The following is a 23,586-nucleotide window of genomic DNA, read 5'->3' as shown; positions in this document are numbered from 1 at the left end:
TGACAGATATACAGTAACATGACAGATATACAGGAGGTGTAATACAGTAACATGACAGAGATACAGGAGGTGTAATACAGTAACATGACAGACAGACAGGAGGTAAAACATTAATATGACAGATAGACAGGTGTAATACGGTAACATGACTGATATACAGTAGGTGTAATACAGTAACATGACAGATATTCAGGAGGTATAATACAGTAACATGACAGATATACAGGAGGTGTAATACAGTAACATGACAGATATACAGGAGGTGTCATACAGTAACATGACATCTATACAGGAGGTGTAATACAGTAACATGACAGATATACAGGACGTGTAATACAGTGACATGACAGATATACAGGAGGTGAAATACAGTAACATGACAGATATACAGGAGGTGAAATACCGTAACATGACAGATATACAGGAGGTGTTGTACAGTAACATGACAGATATACAGGAGGTATAATACAGTAACAAGACATATATACAGGAGGTGTAATACAGTAACATGACAGATATACAGGAGGTGTTGTACAGTAACATGACAGTTATGCAGGAGGTGTTGTACAGTAACATGACAGATATACAGGAGGTTTAATACAGTAACATGACAGATATACAGGTGGTGTAATACAGTAACATGACAGATATACAGGAGGTGTAATACAGTAATATGACAGATATACAGGAGGTGTAATACATTAACATGACAGATATACAGGAGGTGTAATACAGTAACATGACAGATATACAGGAGGTGTAATACATTAACATGACAGATATACAGGAGGTGTAATACAGTAACATGACAGCTATACAGGAGGTGTAATACAGTAACATGACAGATATACAGGAGCTGTAATACAGTAACATGACAGATATACAGGAGGTGTTGTACAGTAACATGACAGATATACAGGAGTTGTTGTACAGTAACATGACAGATATACAGGAGGTATAATACAGTAACATGACAGATATACAGGAGGTGTAATACAGTAACATGACAGATATACAGGAGGTAATGTACAGTAACATGACAGATATACAGGAGGTGTAATACAGTAACATGACAGAGAAACAGGAGGTGTTGTACAGTACCATGACAGATATACAGTAGGTAAAACACTAACATGACAGATAGACAGGAGGTTTAATACGGTAACATGACAGATATTCAGGAGGTATAATACAGTAACATGATAGATATACAGTAGGTGTAATACAGAAACATGACAGATATACAGGAGGTGTAATACAGTAACATGACAGATATACAGGTGGTGTAATACAGTAACATGACAGATATACAGGAGGTGTAATACAGTAACATGACAGCTATACAGGAGGTGTAATACAGTAACATGACAGATATACAGGAGCTGTAATACAGTAACATGACAGATATACAGGAGGTGTTGTACAGTAACATGACAGATATACAGGAGGTGTTGTACAGTAACATGACAGATATACAGGAGGTATAATACAGTAACAAGACATATATACAGGAGGTGTAATACAGTAACATGACAGATATACAGGAGGTGTTGTACAGTAACATGACAGTTATGCAGGAGGTGTTGTACAGTAACATGACAGATATACAGGAGGTTTAATACAGTAACATGACAGATATACAGGTGGTGTAATACAGTAACATGACAGATATACAGGAGGTGTAATACAGTAATATGACAGATATACAGGAGGTGTAATACATTAACATGACAGATATACAGGAGGTGTAATACAGTAACATGACAGATATACAGGAGGTGTAATACATTAACACGACAGATATACAGGAGGTGTAATACAGTAACATGACAGCTATACAGGAGGTGTAATACAGTAACATGACAGATATACAGGAGGTGTAATACAGTAACATGACAGATATACAGGAGGTGTTGTACAGTAACATGACAGATATACAGGAGGTGTTGTACAGTAACATGACAGATATACAGGAGGTATAATACAGTAACATGACAGATATACAGGAGGTGTAATACAGTAACACGACAGATATACAGGAGGTAATGTACAGTAACATGACAGATATACAGGAGGTGTAATACAGTAACATGACAGAGAAACAGGAGGTGTTGTACAGTACCATGACAGATATACAGGAGGTGTAATACAGTAACATGACAGCTATACAGGAGGTGTAATACAGTAACATGACAGATATACAGGAGCTGTAATACAGTAACATGACAGATATACAGGAGGTGTTGTACAGTAACATGACAGATATACAGGAGGTGTTGTACAGTAACATGACAGATATACAGGAGGTATAATACAGTAACATGACAGATATACAGGAGGTGTAATACAGTAACATGACAGATATACAGGAGGTAATGTACAGTAACATGACAGATATACAGGAGGTGTAATACAGTAACATGACAGAGAAACAGGAGGTGTTGTACAGTACCATGACAGATATACAGGAGGTAAAACACTAACATGACAGATAGACAGGAGGTGTAATACGGTAACATGACAGATATACAGTAGGTGTAATACAGTAACATGACAGATATTCAGGAGGTATAATACAGTAACATGACAGATATACAGTAGGTGTAATACAGAAACATGACAGATATACAGGAGGTGTAATACAGTAACATGACAGATATACAGGAGGTGTAATACAGTAACATGACAGCTATACAGGAGGTGTAATACAGTAACATGACAGCTAAACAGGTGTCATACAGTAACATGACAGATATACAGGAGGTATAATACAGTAACATGACAGATATACAGGAGGTGTAATACAGTAACATGACAGACATACAGGAGGTGTAATACAGTAACATGACAGATATAAAGGAGGTGTTGTACAGTAACATGACAGATATACAGGAGGTGTTGTACAGTAACATGACAGATATGCAGGAGGTGTTGTACAGTAACATGACAGATATACAGGAGGTTTAATACAGTAACATGACAGATATACAGGTGGTGTAATACAGTAACATGACAGATATACAGGAGGTGTAATACAGTAATATGACAGATATACAGGAGGTGTAATACATTAACATGACAGATATACAGGAGGTGTAATACAGTAACATGACAGATATACAGGAGGTGTAATACATTAACATGACAGATATACAGGAGGTGTAATACAGTAACATGACAGCTATACAGGAGGTGTAATACAGTAACATGACAGATATACAGGAGCTGTAATACAGTAACATGACAGATATACAGGAGGTGTTGTACAGTAACATGACAGATATACAGGAGGTGTTGTACAGTAACATGACAGATATACAGGAGGTATAATACAGTAACATGACAGATATACAGGAGGTGTAATACAGTAACATGACAGATATACAGGAGGTAATGTACAGTAACATGACAGATATACAGGAGGTGTAATACAGTAACATGACAGAGAAACAGGAGGTGTTGTACAGTACCATGACAGATATACAGTAGGTAAAACACTAACATGACAGATAGACAGGAGGTGTAATACGGTAACATGACAGATATACAGTAGGTGTAATACAGTAACATGACAGATATTCAGGAGGTATAATACAGTAACATGACAGATATACAGTAGGTGTAATACAGAAACATGACAGATATACAGGAGGTGTAATACAGTAACATGACAGATATACAGGAGGTGTAACACAGTAACATGACAGATATACAGGAGGTGTAATACAGTAACATGACAGATATACAGGAGGTGTAACACAGTAACATGACAGATATACAGGAGGTTTAATACAGTAACATGACAGATATACAGGAAGTGTAATACAGTAACATGACAGATATACAGGAGGTGTTGTACAGGTAACATGACAGATATACAGTAACATGACAGATATACAGGAGGTGTAATACAGTAACATGACAGAGATACAGGAGGTGTAATACAGTAACATGATAGACAGACAGGAGGTAAAACATTAATATGACAGATAGACAGGTGTAATACGGTAACATGACAGATATGCAGTAGGTGTAATACAGTAACATGACAGATATTCAGGAGGTATAATACAGTAACATGACAGATATACAGGAGGTGTAATACAGTAACATGACAGCTATACAGGAGGTGTCATACAGTAACATGACAGCTATACAGGAGGTGTAATACAGTAACATGACAGATATACAGGAGGTGTATTACAGTGACATGACAGATATACAGGAGGTAAAATACAGTAACATGACAGATATACAGGAGGTGAAATACCGTAACATGACAGATATACAGGAGGTCTTGTACAGTAACATGACAGATATGCAGGAGGTGTTGTACAGTAACATGACAGATATACAGGAGGTATAATACAGTAACAAGACATATATACAGGAGGTGTAATACAGTAACATGACAGATATACAGGAGGTGTTGTACAGTAACATGACAGTTATGCAGGAGGTGTTGTACAGTAACATGACAGATATACAGGAGGTTTAATACAGTAACATGACAGATATACAGGTGGTGTAATACAGTAACATGACAGATATACAGGAGGTGTAATACAGTAACATGACAGATATACAGGAGGTGTAATACATTAACATGACAGATATACAGGAGGTGTAATACAGTAACATGACAGATATACAGGAGGTGTAATACATTAACATGACAGATATACAGGAGGTAATGTACAGTAACATGACAGATATACAGGAGGTGTAATACAGTAACATGACAGATATACAGGAGGTGTAATACAGTAACATGACAGATATACAGGAGGTAATGTACAGTAACATGACAGATATACAGGAGGTGTAATACAGTAACATGACAGAGAAACAGGAGGTGTTGTACAGTACCATGACAGATATACAGGAGGTGTAATACAGTAACATGACAGCTATACAGGAGGTGTAATACAGTAACATGACAGATATACAGGAGCTGTAATACAGTAACATGACAGATATACAGGAGGTGTTGTACAGTAACATGACAGATATACAGGAGGTGTTGTACAGTAACATGACAGATATACAGGAGGTATAATACAGTAACATGACAGATATACAGGAGGTGTAATACAGTAACATGACAGATATACAGGAGGTAATGTACAGTAACATGACAGATATACAGGAGGTGTAATACAGTAACATGACAGAGAAACAGGAGGTGTTGTACAGTACCATGACAGATATACAGTAGGTAAAACACTAACATGACAGATAGACAGGAGGTGTAATACGGTAACATGACAGATATACAGTAGGTGTAATACAGTAACATGACAGATATTCAGGAGGTATAATACAGTAACATGACAGATATACAGTAGGTGTAATACAGAAACATGACAGATATACAGGAGGTGTAATACAGTAACATGACAGATATACAGGAGGTGTAATACAGTAACATGACAGCTATACAGGAGGTGTAATACAGTAACATGACAGCTAAACAGGTGTCATACAGTAACATGACAGATATACAGGAGGTATAATACAGTAACATTACAGATATACAGGAGGTGTAATACAGTAACATGACAGACATACAGGAGGTGTAATACAGTAACATGACAGATATAAAGGAGGTGTTGTACAGTAACATGACAGATATACAGGAGGTGTTGTACAGTAACATGACAGATATGCAGGAGGTGTTGTACAGTAACATGACAGATATACAGGAGGTTTAATACAGTAACATGACAGATATACAGGTGGTGTAATACAGTAACATGACAGATATACAGGAGGTGTAATACAGTAATATGACAGATATACAGGAGGTTTAATACATTAACATGACAGATATACAGGAGGTGTAATACAGTAACATGACAGATATACAGGAGGTGTAATACATTAACATGACAGATATACAGGAGGTGTAATACAGTAACATGACAGCTATACAGGAGGTGTAATACAGTAACATGACAGATATACAGGAGCTGTAATACAGTAACATGACAGATATACAGGAGGTGTTGTACAGTAACATGACAGATATACAGGAGGTGTTGTACAGTAACATGACAGATATACAGGAGGTATAATACAGTAACATGACAGATATACAGGAGGTGTAATACAGTAACATGACAGATATACAGGAGGTAATGTACAGTAACATGACAGATATACAGGAGGTGTAATACAGTAACATGACAGAGAAACAGGAGGTGTTGTACAGTACCATGACAGATATACAGTAGGTAAAACACTAACATGACAGATAGACAGGAGGTGTAATACGGTAACATGACAGATATACAGTAGGTGTAATACAGTAACATGACAGATATTCAGGAGGTATAATACAGTAACATGACAGATATACAGTAGGTGTAATACAGAAACATGACAGATATACAGGAGGTGTAATACAGTAACATGACAGATATACAGGAGGTGTAACACAGTAACATGACAGATATACAGGAGGTGTAATACAGTAACATGACAGATATACAGGAGGTGTAACACAGTAACATGACAGATATACAGGAGGTTTAATACAGTAACATGACAGATATACAGGAAGTGTAATACAGTAACATGACAGATATACAGGAGGTGTTGTACAGGTAACATGACAGATATACAGTAACATGACAGATATACAGGAGGTGTAATACAGTAACATGACAGAGATACAGGAGGTGTAATACAGTAACATGATAGACAGACAGGAGGTAAAACATTAATATGACAGATAGACAGGTGTAATACGGTAACATGACTGATATGCAGTAGGTGTAATACAGTAACATGACAGATATTCAGGAGGTATAATACAGTAACATGACAGATATACAGGAGGTGTAATACAGTAACATGACAGCTATACAGGAGGTGTCATACAGTAACATGACAGCTATACAGGAGGTGTAATACAGTAACATGACAGATATACAGGAGGTGTATTACAGTGACATGACAGATATACAGGAGGTAAAATACAGTAACATGACAGATATACAGGAGGTGAAATACCGTAACATGACAGATATACAGGAGGTCTTGTACAGTAACATGACAGATATGCAGGAGGTGTTGTACAGTAACATGACAGATATACAGGAGGTATAATACAGTAACAAGACATATATACAGGAGGTGTAATACAGTAACATGACAGATATACAGGAGGTGTTGTACAGTAACATGACAGTTATGCAGGAGGTGTTGTACAGTAACATGACAGATATACAGGAGGTTTAATACAGTAACATGACAGATATACAGGTGGTGTAATACAGTAACATGACAGATATACAGGAGGTGTAATACAGTAATATGACAGATATACAGGAGGTGTAATACATTAACATGACAGATATACAGGAGGTGTAATACAGTAACATGACAGATATACAGGAGGTGTAATACATTAACATGACAGATATACAGGAGGTGTAATACAGTAACATGACAGCTATACAGGAGGCGTAATACAGTAACATGACAGATATACAGGAGCTGTAATACAGTAACATGACAGATATACAGGAGGTGTTGTACAGTAACATGACAGATATACAGGAGGTGTTGTACAGTAACATGACAGATATACAGGAGGTATAATACAGTAACATGACAGATATACAGGAGGTGTAATACAGTAACATGACAGATATACAGGAGGTAATGTACAGTAACATGACAGATATACAGGAGGTGTAATACAGTAACATGACAGATATACAGGTGGTGTAATACAGTAACATGACAGATATACAGGAGGTGTAATACAGTAATATGACAGATATACAGGAGGTTTAATACATTAACATGACAGATATACAGGAGGTGTAATACAGTAACATGACAGATATACAGGAGGTGTAATACATTAACATGACAGATATACAGGAGGTGTAATACAGTAACATGACAGCTATACAGGAGGTGTAATACAGTAACATGACAGATATACAGGAGCTGTAATACAGTAACATGACAGATATACAGGAGGTAATGTACAGTAACATGACAGATATACAGGAGGTATAATACAGTAACATGACAGATATACAGGAGGTGTAATACAGTAACATGACAGATATACAGGAGGTAATGTACAGTAACATGACAGATATACAGGAGGTGTAATACAGTAACATGACAGAGAAACAGGAGGTGTTGTACAGTACCATGACAGATATACAGTAGGTAAAACACTAACATGACAGATAGACAGGAGGTGTAATACGTTAACATGACAGATATACAGTAGGTGTAATACAGTAACATGACAGATATTCAGGAGGTATAATACAGTAACATGACAGATATACAGTAGGTGTAATACAGAAACATGACAGATATACAGGAGGTGTAATACAGTAACATGACAGATATACAGGAGGTGTAATACAGTAACATGACAGCTATACAGGAGGTGTAATACAGTAACATGACAGCTAAACAGGTGTCATACAGTAACATGACAGATATACAGGAGGTATAATACAGTAACATTACAGATATACAGGAGGTGTAATACAGTAACATGACAGATATACAGGAGATGTAATACAGTAACATGACAGATATACAGGAGGTGTTGTACAGTAACATGACAGATATACAGGAGGTGTTGTACAGTAACATGACAGATATGCAGGAGGTGTTGTACAGTAACATGACAGATATACAGGAGGTTTAATACAGTAACATGACAGATATACAGGAGGTGTTGTACAGTAACATGACAGATATACAGGAGGTGTATTACAGTAATATGACAGATATACAGGAGGTGTAATACATTAACATGACAGATATACAGGAGGTGTAATACAGTAACATGACAGATATACAGTAACATGACAGATATACAGGAGGTGTAATACAGTAACATGACAGATATACAGCAGGTTTAATACAGTAACATTACAGATATACAGGAGGTGTTATACAGTAACATGACAGATATACAGGATGTGTTGTACAGTAACATGACAGATATACAGGAGGTGTAATACAGTAACATGACAGCTATACAGGAGGTGTAATACAGTAACATGACAGATATACAGGAGCTGTAATACAGTAACATGACAGATATACAGGAGGTGTTGTACAGTAACATGACAGATATACAGGAGGTGTTGTACAGTAACATGACAGATATACAGGAGGTATAATACAGTAACATGACAGATATACAGGAGGTGTAATACAGTAACATGACAGATATACAGGAGGTAATGTACAGTAACATGACAGATATACAGGAGGTGTAATACAGTAACATGACAGAGATACAGGAGGTGTTGTACAGTACCATGACAGATATATATTAGGTAAAACACTAACATGACAGATAGACAGGAGGTGTAATACGGTAACATGACAGATATACAGTAGGTGTAATACAGTAACATGACAGATATTCAGGAGGTATAATACAGTAACATGACAGATATACAGTAGGTGTAATACAGAAACATGACAGATATACAGGAGGTGTAATACAGTAACATGACAGATATACAGGAGGTGTAATACAGTAATATGACAGATATACAGGAGGTGTAATACATTAACATGACAGATATACAGGAGGTGTAATACAGTAACATGACAGATATACAGTAACATGACAGATATACAGGAGGTATAATACAGTAACATTACAGATATACAGGAGGTGTAATACAGTAACATGACAGATATACAGGAGGTGTAATACAGTAAAATGACAGATATAAAGGAGGTGTTGTACAGTAACATGACAGATATACAGGAGGTGTTGTACAGTAACATGACAGATATAAAGGAGGTGTTGTACAGTAACATGACAGATATACAGGAGGTTTAATACAGTAACATGACAGATATACAGGTGGTGTAATACAGTAACATGACAGATATACAGGAGGTGTAATACAGTAATATGACAGATATACAGGAGGTTTAATACATTAACATGACAGATATACAGGAGGTGTAATACAGTAACATGACAGATATACAGGAGGTGTAATACATTAACATGACAGATATACAGGAGGTGTAATACAGTAACATGACAGCTATACAGGAGGTGTAATACAGTAACATGACAGATATACAGGAGCTGTAATACAGAAACATGACAGATATACAGGAGGTGTTGTACAGTAACATGACAGATATACAGGAGGTGTTGTACAGTAACATGACAGATATACAGGAGGTATAATACAGTAACATGACAGATATACAGGAGGTGTAATACAGTAACATGACAGATATACAGGAGGTAATGTACAGTAACATGACAGATATACAGGAGGTGTAATACAGTAACATGACAGAGAAACAGGAGGTGTTGTACAGTACCATGACAGATATACAGTAGGTAAAACACTAACATGACAGATAGACAGGAGGTGTAATACGGTAACATGACAGATATACAGTAGGTGTAATACAGTAACATGACAGATATTCAGGAGGTATAATACAATAACATGACAGATATACAGTAGGTGTAATACAGAAACATGACAGATATACAGGAGGTGTAATACAGTAACATGACAGATATACAGGAGGTGTAATACAGTAACATGACAGCTATACAGGAGGTGTAATACAGTAACATGACAGCTAAACAGGTGTCATACAGTAACATGACAGATATACAGGAGGTATAATACAGTAACATTACAGATATACAGGAGGTGTAATACAGTAACATGACAGATATACAGGAGATGTAATACAGTAACATGACAGATATACAGGAGGTGTTGTACAGTAACATGACAGATATACAGGAGGTGTTGTACAGTAACATGACAGATATGCAGGAGGTGTTGTACAGTAACATGACATATATACAGGAGGTTTAATACAGTAACATGACAGATATACAGGTGGTGTAATACAGTAACATGACAGATATACAGGAGGTGTAATACAGTAATATGACAGATATACAGGAGGTGTAATACATTAACATGACAGATATACAGGAGGTGTAATACAGTAACATGACAGATATACAGTAACATGACAGATATACAGGAGGTGTAATACAGTAACATGACAGATATACAGCAGGTTTAATACAGTAACATTACAGATATACAGGAGGTGTTATACAGTAACATGACAGATATACAGGATGTGTTGTACAGTAACATGACAGATATACAGGAGGTCTAATACAGTAACATGACAGCTATACAGGAGGTGTAATACAGTAACATGACAGATATACAGGAGCTGTAATACAGTAACATGACAGATATACAGGAGGTGTTGTACAGTAACATGACAGATATACAGGAGGTGTTGTACAGTAACATGACAGATATACAGGAGGTATAATACAGTAACATGACAGATATACAGGAGGTGTAATACAGTAACATGACAGATATACAGGAGGTAATGTACAGTAACATGACAGATATACAGGAGGTGTAATACAGTAACATGACAGAGATACAGGAGGTGTTGTACAGTACCATGACAGATATATATTAGGTAAAACACTAACATGACAGATAGACAGGAGGTGTAATATGGTAACATGACAGATATACAGTAGGTGTAATACAGTAACATGACAGATATTCAGGAGGTATAATACAGTAACATGACAGATATACAGGAGGTGTAATACAGAAACATGACAGATATACAGGAGGTGTAATACAGTAACATGACAGATATACAGGAGGTGTAATACAGTAACATGACAGCTATACAGGAGGTGTATTACAGTAACATGACAGCTAAACAGGTGTCATACAGTAACATGACAGATATACAGGAGGTATAATACAGTAACATTACAGATATACAGGAGGTGTAATACAGTAACATGACAGATGTACAGGAGGTGTAATACAGTAACATGACAGATATACAGGAGGTGTTGTACAGTAACATGACAGATATACAGGAGGTGTTGTACAGTAACATGACAGATATACAGGAGGTATAATACAGTAACAAGACATATATACAGGAGGTGTAATACAGTAACATGACAGATATACAGTAACATGACAGATATACAGGAGGTGTAATACAGTAACATGACAGATATACAGCAGGTTTAATACAGTATCATGACAGATATACAGGAGGTGTAATACAGTAACATGACAGATATACAGGAGGTGTTGTACAGTAACATGACAGATATACAGGAGGTGTTGTACAGTAACATGATAGATATACAGGAGGTATAATACAGTAACATGACAGATATACAGGAGGTGTAATACAGTAACATGACAGATATACAGGAGGTAATGTACAGTAACATGACAGATATACAGGAGGTGTAATACAGTAACATGACAGAGATACAGGAGGTGTTGTACAGTACCATGACAGATATATATTAGGTAAAACAGTAACATGACAGATAGACAGGAGGTGTAATACGGTAACATGACAGATATACAGTAGGTGTAATACAGTAACATGACAGATATTCAGGAGGTATAATAAAGTAACATGACAGATATACAGTAGGTGTAATACAGAAACATGACAGATATACAGGAGGTGTAATACAGTAACATGACAGATATACAGGAGGTGTAATACAGTAACATGACAGCTATACAGGAGGTGTATGACTGTAACATGACAGCTAAACAGGTGTCATACAGTAACATGACAGATATACAGGAGGTATAACACAGTAACATTACAGATATACAGGAGGTGTAATACAGTAACATGACAGATATACAGGAGGTGTAATACAGTAACATGACAGATATACAGGAGGTGTTGTACAGTAACATGACAGATATACAGGAGGTGTTGTACAGTAACATGACAGATATACAGGAGGTATAATACAGTAACAAGACATATATACAGGAGGTGTAATACAGTAACATGACAGATATACAGTAACATGACAGATATACAGGAGGTGTAATACAGTAACATGACAGATATACAGCAGGTTTAATACAGTAACATGACAGATATACAGGAGGTGTAATACAGTAACATGACAGATATACAGGAGGTGTTGTACAGTAACATGACAGATATACAGGAGGTAAAATACGGTAACATGACAGATAGACAGGAGGTGTAATACGGTAACATGACAGATATACAGCAGGTGTAATACAGTAACATGACAGATATACAGGAGGTGTAATACAGTAACATGACAGATATACAGGAGGTGTAACACAGTAACATGACAGATATACAGGAGGTTTAATACAGTAACATGACAGATATACAGGAAGTGTAATACAGTAACATGACAGCTATACAGGAGGTGTAATACAGTAACATGACAGATATACAGGAGGTGTTGTACAGTAACATGACAGATATACAGGAGGTTTAATACAGTAACATGACAGATATACAGGAGGTGTTGTACAGGTAACATGACAGATATACAGTAACATGACAGATATACAGGAGGTGTAATACAGTAACATGACAGAGATACAGGAGGTGTAATACAGTAACATGACAGACAGACAGGAGGTAAAACACTAATATGACAGATAGACAGGAGGTGTAATACGGTAACATGACTGATATACAGTAGGTGTAATACAGTAACATGACAGATATTCAGGAGGTATAATACAGTAACATGACAGATATACAGGAGGTGTAATACAGTAACATGACAGCTATACAGGAGGTGTAATACAGTAACATGACAGCTATACAGGAGTTGTAATACAGTAACATGACAGATATACAGGAGGTGTAATACAGTGACATGACAGATATACAGGAGGTGAAATACAGTAACATGACAGATATAAAGGAGGTGAAATACCGTAACATGACAGATATAAAGGTGTTGTACAGTAACATGACAGATATGCAGGAGGTGTTGTACAGTAACATGACAGATATACAGGAGGTATAATACAGTAACAAGACATATATACAGGAGGTGTAATACAGTAACATGACAGATATACAGGAGGTGTTGTACAGTAACATGACAGATATGCAGGAGGTGTTGTACAGTAACATGACAGATATACAGGAGGTTTAATACAGTAACATGACAGATATACAGGTGGTGTAATACAGTAACATGACAGATATACAGGAGGTGTAATACAGTAATATGACAGATATACAGGAGGTGTAATACAGTAACATGACAGATATACAGGAGGTGTAATACAGTAACATGACAGATATACAGGAGGTGTAATACAGTAACATGACAGATATACAGGAGGTGTAATACAGTAACATGACAGCTATACAGGAGGTGTAATACAGTAACATGACAGATATACAGGACCTGTAATACAGTAACATGACAGATATACAGGAGGTGTTGTACAGTAACATGACAGATATACAGGAGGTGTTGTACAGTAACATGACAGATATACAGGAGGTATAATACAGTAACATGACAGATATACAGGAGGTGTAATACAGTAACATGACAGATATACAGGAGGTAATGTACAGTAACATGACAGATATACAGGAGGTTTAATACAGTAACATGACAGATATACAGGTGGTGTAATACAGTAACATGACAGATATACAGGAGGTGTAATACAGTAATATGACAGATATACAGGAGGTGTAATACATTAACATGACAGATATACAGGAGGTGTAATACAGTAACATGACAGATATACAGGAGGTGTAATACAGTAACATGACAGATATACAGGAGGTGTAATACAGTAACATGACAGCTATACAGGAGGTGTAATACAGTAACATGACAGATATACAGGAGGTGTTGTACAGTAACATGACAGATATACAGGAGGTGTTGTACAGTAACATGACAGATATACAGGAGGTATAATACAGTAACATGACAGATATACAGGAGGTGTAATACAGTAACATGACAGATATACAGGAGGTAATGTACAGTAACATGACAGATATACAGGACCTGTAATACAGTAACATGACAGATATACAGGAGGTGTTGTACAGTACCATGACAGATATACAGTAGGTAAAACACTAACATGACAGATAGACAGGAGGTGTAATACGGTAACATGACAGATATACAGTAGGTGTAATACAGTAACATGACAGATATTCAGGAGGTATAATACAGTAACATGACAGATATACAGTAGGTGTAATACAGTAACATGACAGATATACAGGAGGTGTAATACAGTAACATGACAGAGATACAGGAGGTGTAATACAGTAACATTACAGATATACAGGAGGTGTAATACAGTAACATGACAGCTATACAGGAGGTGTAATACAGTAACATGACAGATATACAGGAGGTGTAATACAGTAACATGACAGATATACAGGAGGTGACATACAGTAACATGACAGATATACAGGACGCGTAATACAGTAACATGACAGAGATACAGGAGGTGTTGTACAGTAACATGACAGATATACAGGAGGTATAATACAGTAACATGACAGATATACAGCAGGTGTAATACAGTAGCATGACAGACATACAGGAGGTGTATTACAGTAACATGACAGATATACAGGAGGTGTTGTGCAGTAACATGACAGATATACAGTAACATGACCGATATACAGGAGGTGTTGTACAGTAACATGACAGATATACAGGAGGTAAAATACGGTAACATGACAGATAGACAGGAGGTGTAATACGGTAACATGACAGATATACAGTAGGTGTAATACAGTAACATCACAGATATACAGGAGGTATAATACAGTAACATGACAGATATACAGTAGGTGTAATACAGTAACATGACAGATATACAGGAGGTGTAAAACAGTAACATGACAGATATACAGGAGGTGTTGTACAGTAACATGACAGATATACAGTAACATGACAGATATACAGGAGCTGTAATACAGTAACATGACAGATATACAGGAGGTGTAATACGATAACATGACAGATATACAGGAGGTGTAATACAGTATATAATAATATACTGGCAGGATTCAATCTGATCGTGGGTTTTAGACCATGCAGCTTTTAAAGGGAATGTTCCCGTGTTGTGAAGATAGAGATAAAGGTAAACGCTGCATATGTCAACTCAATCTGAAAATTACCTTTAAATGTCATGCGCGCTATAACGCGAATATTGACGCAGATCGGATTGAATCCCGGCACTAAATTGGGAGCACATTGGTTTTGACCACCCACCCACAGCACTATACTCACACTCCCCCAAGCGCTCACTGGCCTCACTGGCCTCACTGGCCTCCCTGTACTCCCTGTACTCACATCCCCGGCTATCTGCTGAAAGATGCTCCGGAACTGCTGGTCTTCCTCACTCTCCTCCCCTGCATTGGCTGGGGCCGGCTGAGAAGGAGAAGACGACACAGAGGGGAGAGAGAGAGAGGGAGGGAGGGAGGGAGAGATATGGGGAGAGGGAGGGGAGGCGAAAGAGATATGGGGAGAGATATGGGGAGAGGGAGGGGAGGAGAAAGAGATATGGGGAGAGGGAGGGGAGGAGAAAGAGATATGGGGAGAGGGAGGGAGAGATATGGAGAGAGATATGGGGAGAGGGAGGGGGGAGAAAGAGATATGGAGAGAGAGGGAGGGAGGGAGAGATATGGGGAGAGGGAGGGAGGAGAAAGAGATATGGGGGGATATACAGAGAGAGGGAGGAAGGAGAGATATGGGGAGAGGGAGGGGAGAAGAAAGAGATATGGGGAGAGGGAGGGGGAGAAAGAGATATGGGGAGGGGGGGAGATACAGAGAGACGGGAGGGAAGGAGAAAGAGATATGGGGAGAGATATGGGGAGAGGGGGGGGAGAAAGAGATATGGGGAGAGGGAGGGGGGAGAAAGAGATATGGGGAGAGGGAGGGGAGGAGAAAGAGATATGGGGAGGGGGGAGATACAGAGAGATGGGGGAGATACAGAGAGAGAGGGAGGGAAGGAGAAAGAGATATGGAGAGGGGGAGAAAGAGATACAGGGGGAGGGGGAAGAGAAAGAGTGTCTGAGAGGCAAATACGATCAGCCAATATCACTTCTGAATACTGATGTAAAAATGTTAACACAAAAAATAAATAGTCCTTTTCATTTAATCTAGGCCTGTTTCAGGGCTGACATAAACATCCAAAGTACCAAGGATAAGGAGCACCATTTTATTGTCTCTCACTGATCCAAGACAAGGGCTCACTGCCAGATGGTGAGCCAATAGAGACGGGAGAAGACTGACCGAAACAGGAAGTTGGGCTGTGGACTGTGAGACAGATGAATACATGACGCTAACAGAAACAGGAAGTTGGACTGTGAGACAGATGAATACATGACGTTGACAGAAACAGGAAGTTGGACCGTGAGACAGATGAAAACATGACGTTGACAGAAACAGGAAGTTGGGCCGTGAGACAGATGAATACGTTGACAGAATAAAGAACCCGAGAACGAACTCACCACTGGATGGTCTGCCTCGATCCTGTTCTCTATCTCCCTGAATAGAAACCAACAAATCGCAGTCACCATTTGTGACACTAGCAGGACTTTAACCATCTCATTAGACCGTAAGCCTCACACATTTCTTGATAAAGAGCCAAACACTCTACAACATCCTAAGTAAACATTTCATCACATTTACAAGTTGTCTATGGGTATTCCTACGTGTCTATATATCTCTGAATATTGTTCCTAACTGTATTTTTGCAACATCAATAATATGGAACGATAACGCTCTCGGAACATTCTAAAGGATTATGGTCTCATATCCAATAGCGTTGAGTTGAATGACAATATTGTACAACACACGCTTACCGCCTTGCACCGAGCTGTGAACAAAATGTCAGTCACATTTACCACGTGTTTTATATACACTGCTCAAAAAAATAAAGGGAACACTTAAACAACACAATGTAACTCCAAGTCAATCACACTTCTGTGAAATCAAACTGTCCACTTAGGAGGCAACACTGATTGACAATACATTTCACATGCTGTTGTGCAAATGGAATAGACAACAGGTGGAAATTATAGGCAATTAGCAAGGCACCCCCAATAAAGGAGTGGTTCTGCAGGTGGTAACCACAGACCACTTCTCAGTTCCTGCTTCCTGGCTGATGTTTTGGTCACTTCTGAATGCTGGCGGTGCTTTCACTCTAGTGGTAGCATGAGACGGTGTCTACAACCCACACAAGTGGCTCAGGTAGTGCAGCTCATCCAGTATGGCACATCAATGCGAGCTGTGGCAAGAAGGTTTGCTGTGTCTGTCAGCGTAGTGTCCAGAGCATGGAGGCGCTACCAGGAGACAGGCCAGTACATCAGGAGATGTGGAGGAGGCCGTAGGAGGGCAACAACCCAGCAGCAGGACAGCTACCTCCGCCTTTGTGCAAGGAGGAGCAGGAGGAGCACTGCCAGAGCCCTGCAAAATGACCTCCAGCAGGCCACAAATGTGCATGTGTCTGCTCAAACGGTCAGAAACAGACTCAATGAGGGTGGTATGAGGGCCCGACGTCCACAGGTGGGGGTTGTACTTACAGCCCAACACCATGCAGGACGTTTGGCATTTGCCAGAGAACATCAAGATTGGCAAATTCGCCACTGGCGCCCTGTGCTCTTCACAGATGAAGCAGGTTCACACTGAGCACATGTGACAGACGTGACAGAGTCTGGAGACGCCGTGGAGAACGTTCTGCTGGCTGCAACATCCTCTAGCATGACCGGTTTGGCGGTGGGTCAGTCATGGTGTGGGGTGGCATTTCTTTGGGGGGCCTCCATGTGCTCGCCAGAGGTAGCCTTACTGCCATTAGGTCCCGAGATGAGATCCTCAGACCCCTTGTGAGACCATATGCTGGTGTGGTTGGCCCTGGATTCCTCCTGATGCAAGACAATGCTAGACCTCATGTGGCTGGAGTGTGTCAGCAGTTCATGCAAGAGGAAGGCATTGATGCTATGGACTGGCCCGCCCGTTCCCCAGACCTGAATCCAATTGAGCACATCTGGGACATCATGTCTCGCTCTATCCACCAACGCCACATTGCACCACAGACTGTCCAGGAGTTGGCTGATGATTTAGTCCAGGTCTGGGAGGAGATCCCTCAGGAGACCATCTGCCACCTCATCAGGAGCATGCCCAGGCGATGTAGGGAGGTCATACAGGCACGTGGAGGCCACACACACTACTGAGCCTCATTTTGCCTTGTTTTAAGGACATTACATCAAAGTTGGATCAGCCTGTAGTGTGGTTTTCCACTTTAATTTTGAGTGTGACTCCAAATCCAGACCTCCATGGGTTGATAAATTGGATTTCCATTGATTCTTTTTGTGTGATTTTGTTGTCAGCACATTCAACTATGTAAAGAAAAAAGTATTTAATAAGATTATTTCATTCATTCAGATCTAGGATGTGTTATTTTAGTGTTCCCTTTATTTTTTTGAGCAGTGTATATATATATATATATATATATATATATTTTTTTTTTATCCGTGTTTTGTTATTTTTCATCTTCTTCTTAAAAACTTGTTTTCTTTTAATAAACTTCTATTTAATGATAATAAACACTATTTAACACTACTCTTGTGGGCAGCCTTGTCTCGGCCTCTTAGGTTCAGGCCATGCTTGTTGGTCATGTCTACTCTGTAGGAGCGCTGGGTCCAGACCTGGTCTACTCTGTAGGGACGTTGGGTCCAGACCTGTCTACTCTGTAAGAGCGTTGGGTACACACCTGTCCACTCTGTAGGAGCGTTGGGTCAAGACCTGTCTACTCTAAAGGAGCGTTGGGTCCAGACCTGGTCTACTCTGTAGGAGCGTTGGGTCCAGACCTGTCTACTCTGTAGGAGCGTTGGGTCCAGACCTGGTCTACTCTGTAGGAGCGTTGGGTCCAGACCTGGTCTACTCTGTCGGGACGTTGGGTCCAGACCTGGTCTACTCTGTCGGGACGTTGGGTCCAGACCTGGCCTATTCTGTAGGAGCGTTGGGTCCAGACCTGTCTACTCTGTAGGAGCGTTGGGTCCAGACCTGGTCTACTCTGTCGGGACGTTGGGTCCAGACCTGGTCTACTCTGTCGGGACGTTGGGTCCAGACCTGGCCTATTCTGTAGGAGCGTTGGGTCCAGACCTGTCTACTCTGTAGGAGCGTTGGGTCCAGACCTGGTATACTCTGTAGGGGCGTTGGGTCCAGACCTGGTCTACTCTGTAGGGACGTTGGGTCCAGACCTGGTCTATTCTGTAGGAGCGTTGGGTCCAGACCTGGTCTATTCTGTAGGAGCGTTGGGTCCAGACCTGTCTACTCTGTAGGAGCGTTGGGTCCAGACCTGGTATACTCTGTAGGAGCATTGGGTCCAGACCTGGTCTACTCTGTAGGAGATTTGGGTCCAGACCTGTCTACTCTGTAGGAGCGTTGGGTCCAGACCTGTCCACTCTGGAGGAGCATTGGGTCCAGACCTGTTCTACTCTGTAGGAACGTTGGGTCCAGACCTGTCTACTCTGTAGGAGCGTTGGGTCCAGACCTGTCTACTCTGTAGGAGCGTTGGGTCCAGACCTGGTGTACTCTGTAGGAGCGTTTTGGGTCCAGACCTGGTCTACTCTGTAGGAGCGTTGGGTCCAGACCTGTCCACTCTGGAGGAGCATTGGGTCCAGACCTGTTCTACTCTGTAGGAGCGTTGGGTCCAGACCTGTCTACTCTGTAGGAGCGTTGGGTCCAGACCTGGTCTACTCTGTAGGAGCATTTTGGGTCCAGACCTGGTCTACTTTGTAGGAGCGTTTTGGGTCCAGACCTGTCTACTCTGTAGGAGCGTTGGGTCCAGACCTGGTCTACTCTGTAGGGGCGTTGGGTCCAGACCTGGTCTACTCTGTAGGGGCGTTGGGTCCAGACCTGGTCTACTCTGTAGGGGCGTTGGGTCCAGACCTGGTCTATTCTGTAGGAGCGTTGGGTCCAGACCTGTCTATTCTGTAGGAGCGTTGGGTCCAGACCTGGTCTACTCTATACGAGCGTTGGGTCCAGACATGTCTACTCTGTAGGAGCGTTGGTTCCAGACCTGTCTGCTCTGTAGGAGCGTTGGGTCCAGACCTGGTCTACTCTGTAGGAGCGTTGGGTCCAGACCTGGTCTACTCTGTAGGAGCGTTGTGTCCAGACCTGTCTACTCTGTAGGAGCGTTGGGTCCAAACCTGTCTACTCTGTAGGAGCGTTGGGTCCAAACCTGTCTACTCTGTAGGAGCGTTGGGTCCAGACCTGGTCTGCTCTGTAGGGACGTTGGGTCCAGACCTGGTCTATTCTGTAGGAGCGTTGGGTCCAGACCTGGTATACTCTGTAGGAGCGTTGGGTCCAGACCTGGTCTACTCTGTAGGGCCGTTGGGTCCAGACCTGGTCTACTCTGTAGGAGCGTTGGGTCCAGACCTGTCTACTCTGTAGGAGCGTTGGGTCCAGACCTGGTATACTCTGTAGGAGCGTTGGGTCCAGACCTGGTCTACTCTGTAGGAGCGTTGTGTCCAGACCTGTTCTACTCTGTAGGAGCGTTGGGTCCAGACCAGTCTACTCTGTAGGAGCGTTGGGTCCAGACCTGTATACTCTGTAGGAGCGTTGGGTCCAGACCTGGTCTACTCTGTAGGAGCGTTTTGGGTCCAGACCTGGTCTACTCTGTAGGAGCGTTGGGTCCAGACCTGGTCTACTCTGTAGGAGCTTTGGGTCCAGACCTGTCTACTCTGTAGGAGTGTTGGGTCCAGACCTGTCCACTCTGGAGGAGCATTGGGTCCAGACCTGTTCTACTCTGTAGGAGCGTTGGGTCCAGACCTGTCTACTCTGTAGGAGAGTTGGGTCCAGACCTGTCTACTCTGTAGGAGCGTTGGGTCCAGACCTGGTCTACTCTGTCGGAGCGTTTTGGGTCCAGACCTGGTCTACTCTGTAGGAGCATTTGGTCCAGACCTGGTCTACTCTGTAGGAGCGTTGGGTCCAGACCTGTCTACTCTGTAGGAGCGTTGGGTCCAGACCTGGTCTACTCTGTAGGGCCGTTGGGTCCAGACCTGGTCTACTCTGTAGGGGCGTTGGGTCCAGACCTGGTCTATTCTGTAGGAGCGTTCTGTCCAGACCTGTCTATTCTGTAGGAGCGTTGGGTCCAGACCTGGTCTACTCTGTAGGAGCGTTGGGTCCAGACCTGGTCTACTCTGTAGGAGCGTTGGGTCCAGACCTGGTCTACTCTGTAGGAGCGTTGGGCCCAGACCTGTCTACTCTGTAGGAGCGTTGGGTCCAGACCTGTCTACTCTGTAGGGCCGTTGGGTCCAGACCTGTTCTACTCTGTAGGAGCATTGGGTCCAGACCTGTCTACTCTGTAGGAGCGTTGGGTCCAGACCTGGTCTACTCTGTAGGGGCGTTGGGTCCAGACCTGTCTATTCTGTAGGAGCGTTGGGTCCAGACCTGGTCTACTCTGTAGGAGCGTTGGGTCCAGACCTGTCTACTCTGTAGGAGCGTTGGGTCCAGACCTGTCTACTCTGTAGGAGCGTTGGGTCCAGACCTGTCTACTCTGTAGGAGCGTTGGGTCCAGACCTGGTCTACTCTGTAGGAGCGTTTTGGGTCCAGACCTGGTCTACTCTGTAGGAGCGTTTTGGGTCCAGACCTGGTCTACTCTGTAGGAGCGTTGGGTCCAGACCTGGTCTACTCTGTAGGGACGTTTGGTCCAGACCTGTCCTACTCTGTAGGAGCGTTGGGTCCAGACCTATCTACTCTGTAGGAGCGTTGGGTCCAGACCTAGTCTACTCTGTAGGAGCGTTGGGTCTAGGCCTGGTCTGTCTGGCTGACATGTCTCCAACCAGCTTCTCAACACAGACAAGATATGGCAGACAATACCTACTCAACTTGATTATATAACCTAAAATGTGACACCTACTCTGTCCATGTTTCTTTAAAACAAATGGATGAAAACAGTGACTCCCACTGAGATTAAATAAAAGCCAGGCTTTGTTATGTCAAAACTGTTTCCAGTCACAGATTAAAAAAAAACATTTTCAATGGAGATTCTCTTTTGATCTTGCTTCATCTATGTCCAGGAAACCGGCCTAATCATCAAGTTGGTGTGTTGTTCTGTCTGTCTGGTTGTTCTGTCTGTTATATATTTTCCCAGCATCCTTTAGGTCCCCCCTTTCTTCCATCAGAGCTAGGAGCTCTTGTTGGCTAGGGTGGAAATTGTTTTGGGATGCTTGGAGTCAGAGCAGGATGTTTATTTTAATACTGAAAGAAAAATATTTACCCGAGCATGCCCAAATCTGAAGTCGCTTGTCCTAAAAAAGATTCCATAACAGCTTCAAACTGTGGCTGACTCCTTCCAGCTCTACAAATCAAATCGCAGTTAAAATAGTTTGTCTTTTAGCGGTCTGACACCACCACTGTAACCCCAGTACCCCTTCTCCCCAAAGGGGAGCGCTCTAACCTGACAATAACCCAACACACACCCACCCACATTGGTTAGCCCATCTTAAACATGAGGCCAGATACTGTGACATAAGGCCAGATACTGTGACATAAGACCAGATACTGTGACATAGGGCCAGATGCTGTGACATAAGGCCAGATACTGTGACATAGGACCAAATACTGTGACATAGGGCCAGATACTGTGACATAGGGCCACATACTGTGACATAAGGCCAGATACTGTGACATAAGGCCAG

At 41.1% G+C, this 23,586-nt stretch overlaps 1 protein-coding gene across 2 annotated transcripts in view; it reads right to left on the bottom strand.

Annotated features, from left to right (window-relative positions):
- capn3a (calpain 3a, (p94)) overlaps positions 1 to 23,586 on the bottom strand; it is a 233,087-nt gene that overhangs the window by 157,724 nt on the left and 51,777 nt on the right. For both annotated transcript variants that reach the window (XM_045723776.1, XM_045723775.1), the window contains 2 exons: positions 17,392 to 17,428; positions 16,232 to 16,309 (listed from right to left, as the gene is read on the bottom strand). In XM_045723776.1, the coding sequence (XP_045579732.1) occupies positions 16,232 to 16,309; positions 17,392 to 17,428 (115 nt within the window). The remainder of the gene's footprint in view (positions 1 to 16,231; positions 16,310 to 17,391; positions 17,429 to 23,586) is intronic.

Source organism: Salmo salar, chromosome ssa09 (assembly GCF_905237065.1).
Source record: "Salmo salar chromosome ssa09, Ssal_v3.1, whole genome shotgun sequence".
Taxonomy (NCBI): Eukaryota; Metazoa; Chordata; class Actinopteri; order Salmoniformes; family Salmonidae; genus Salmo; species Salmo salar.
This window is presented reverse-complemented; position numbering and strand designations above follow the sequence as displayed.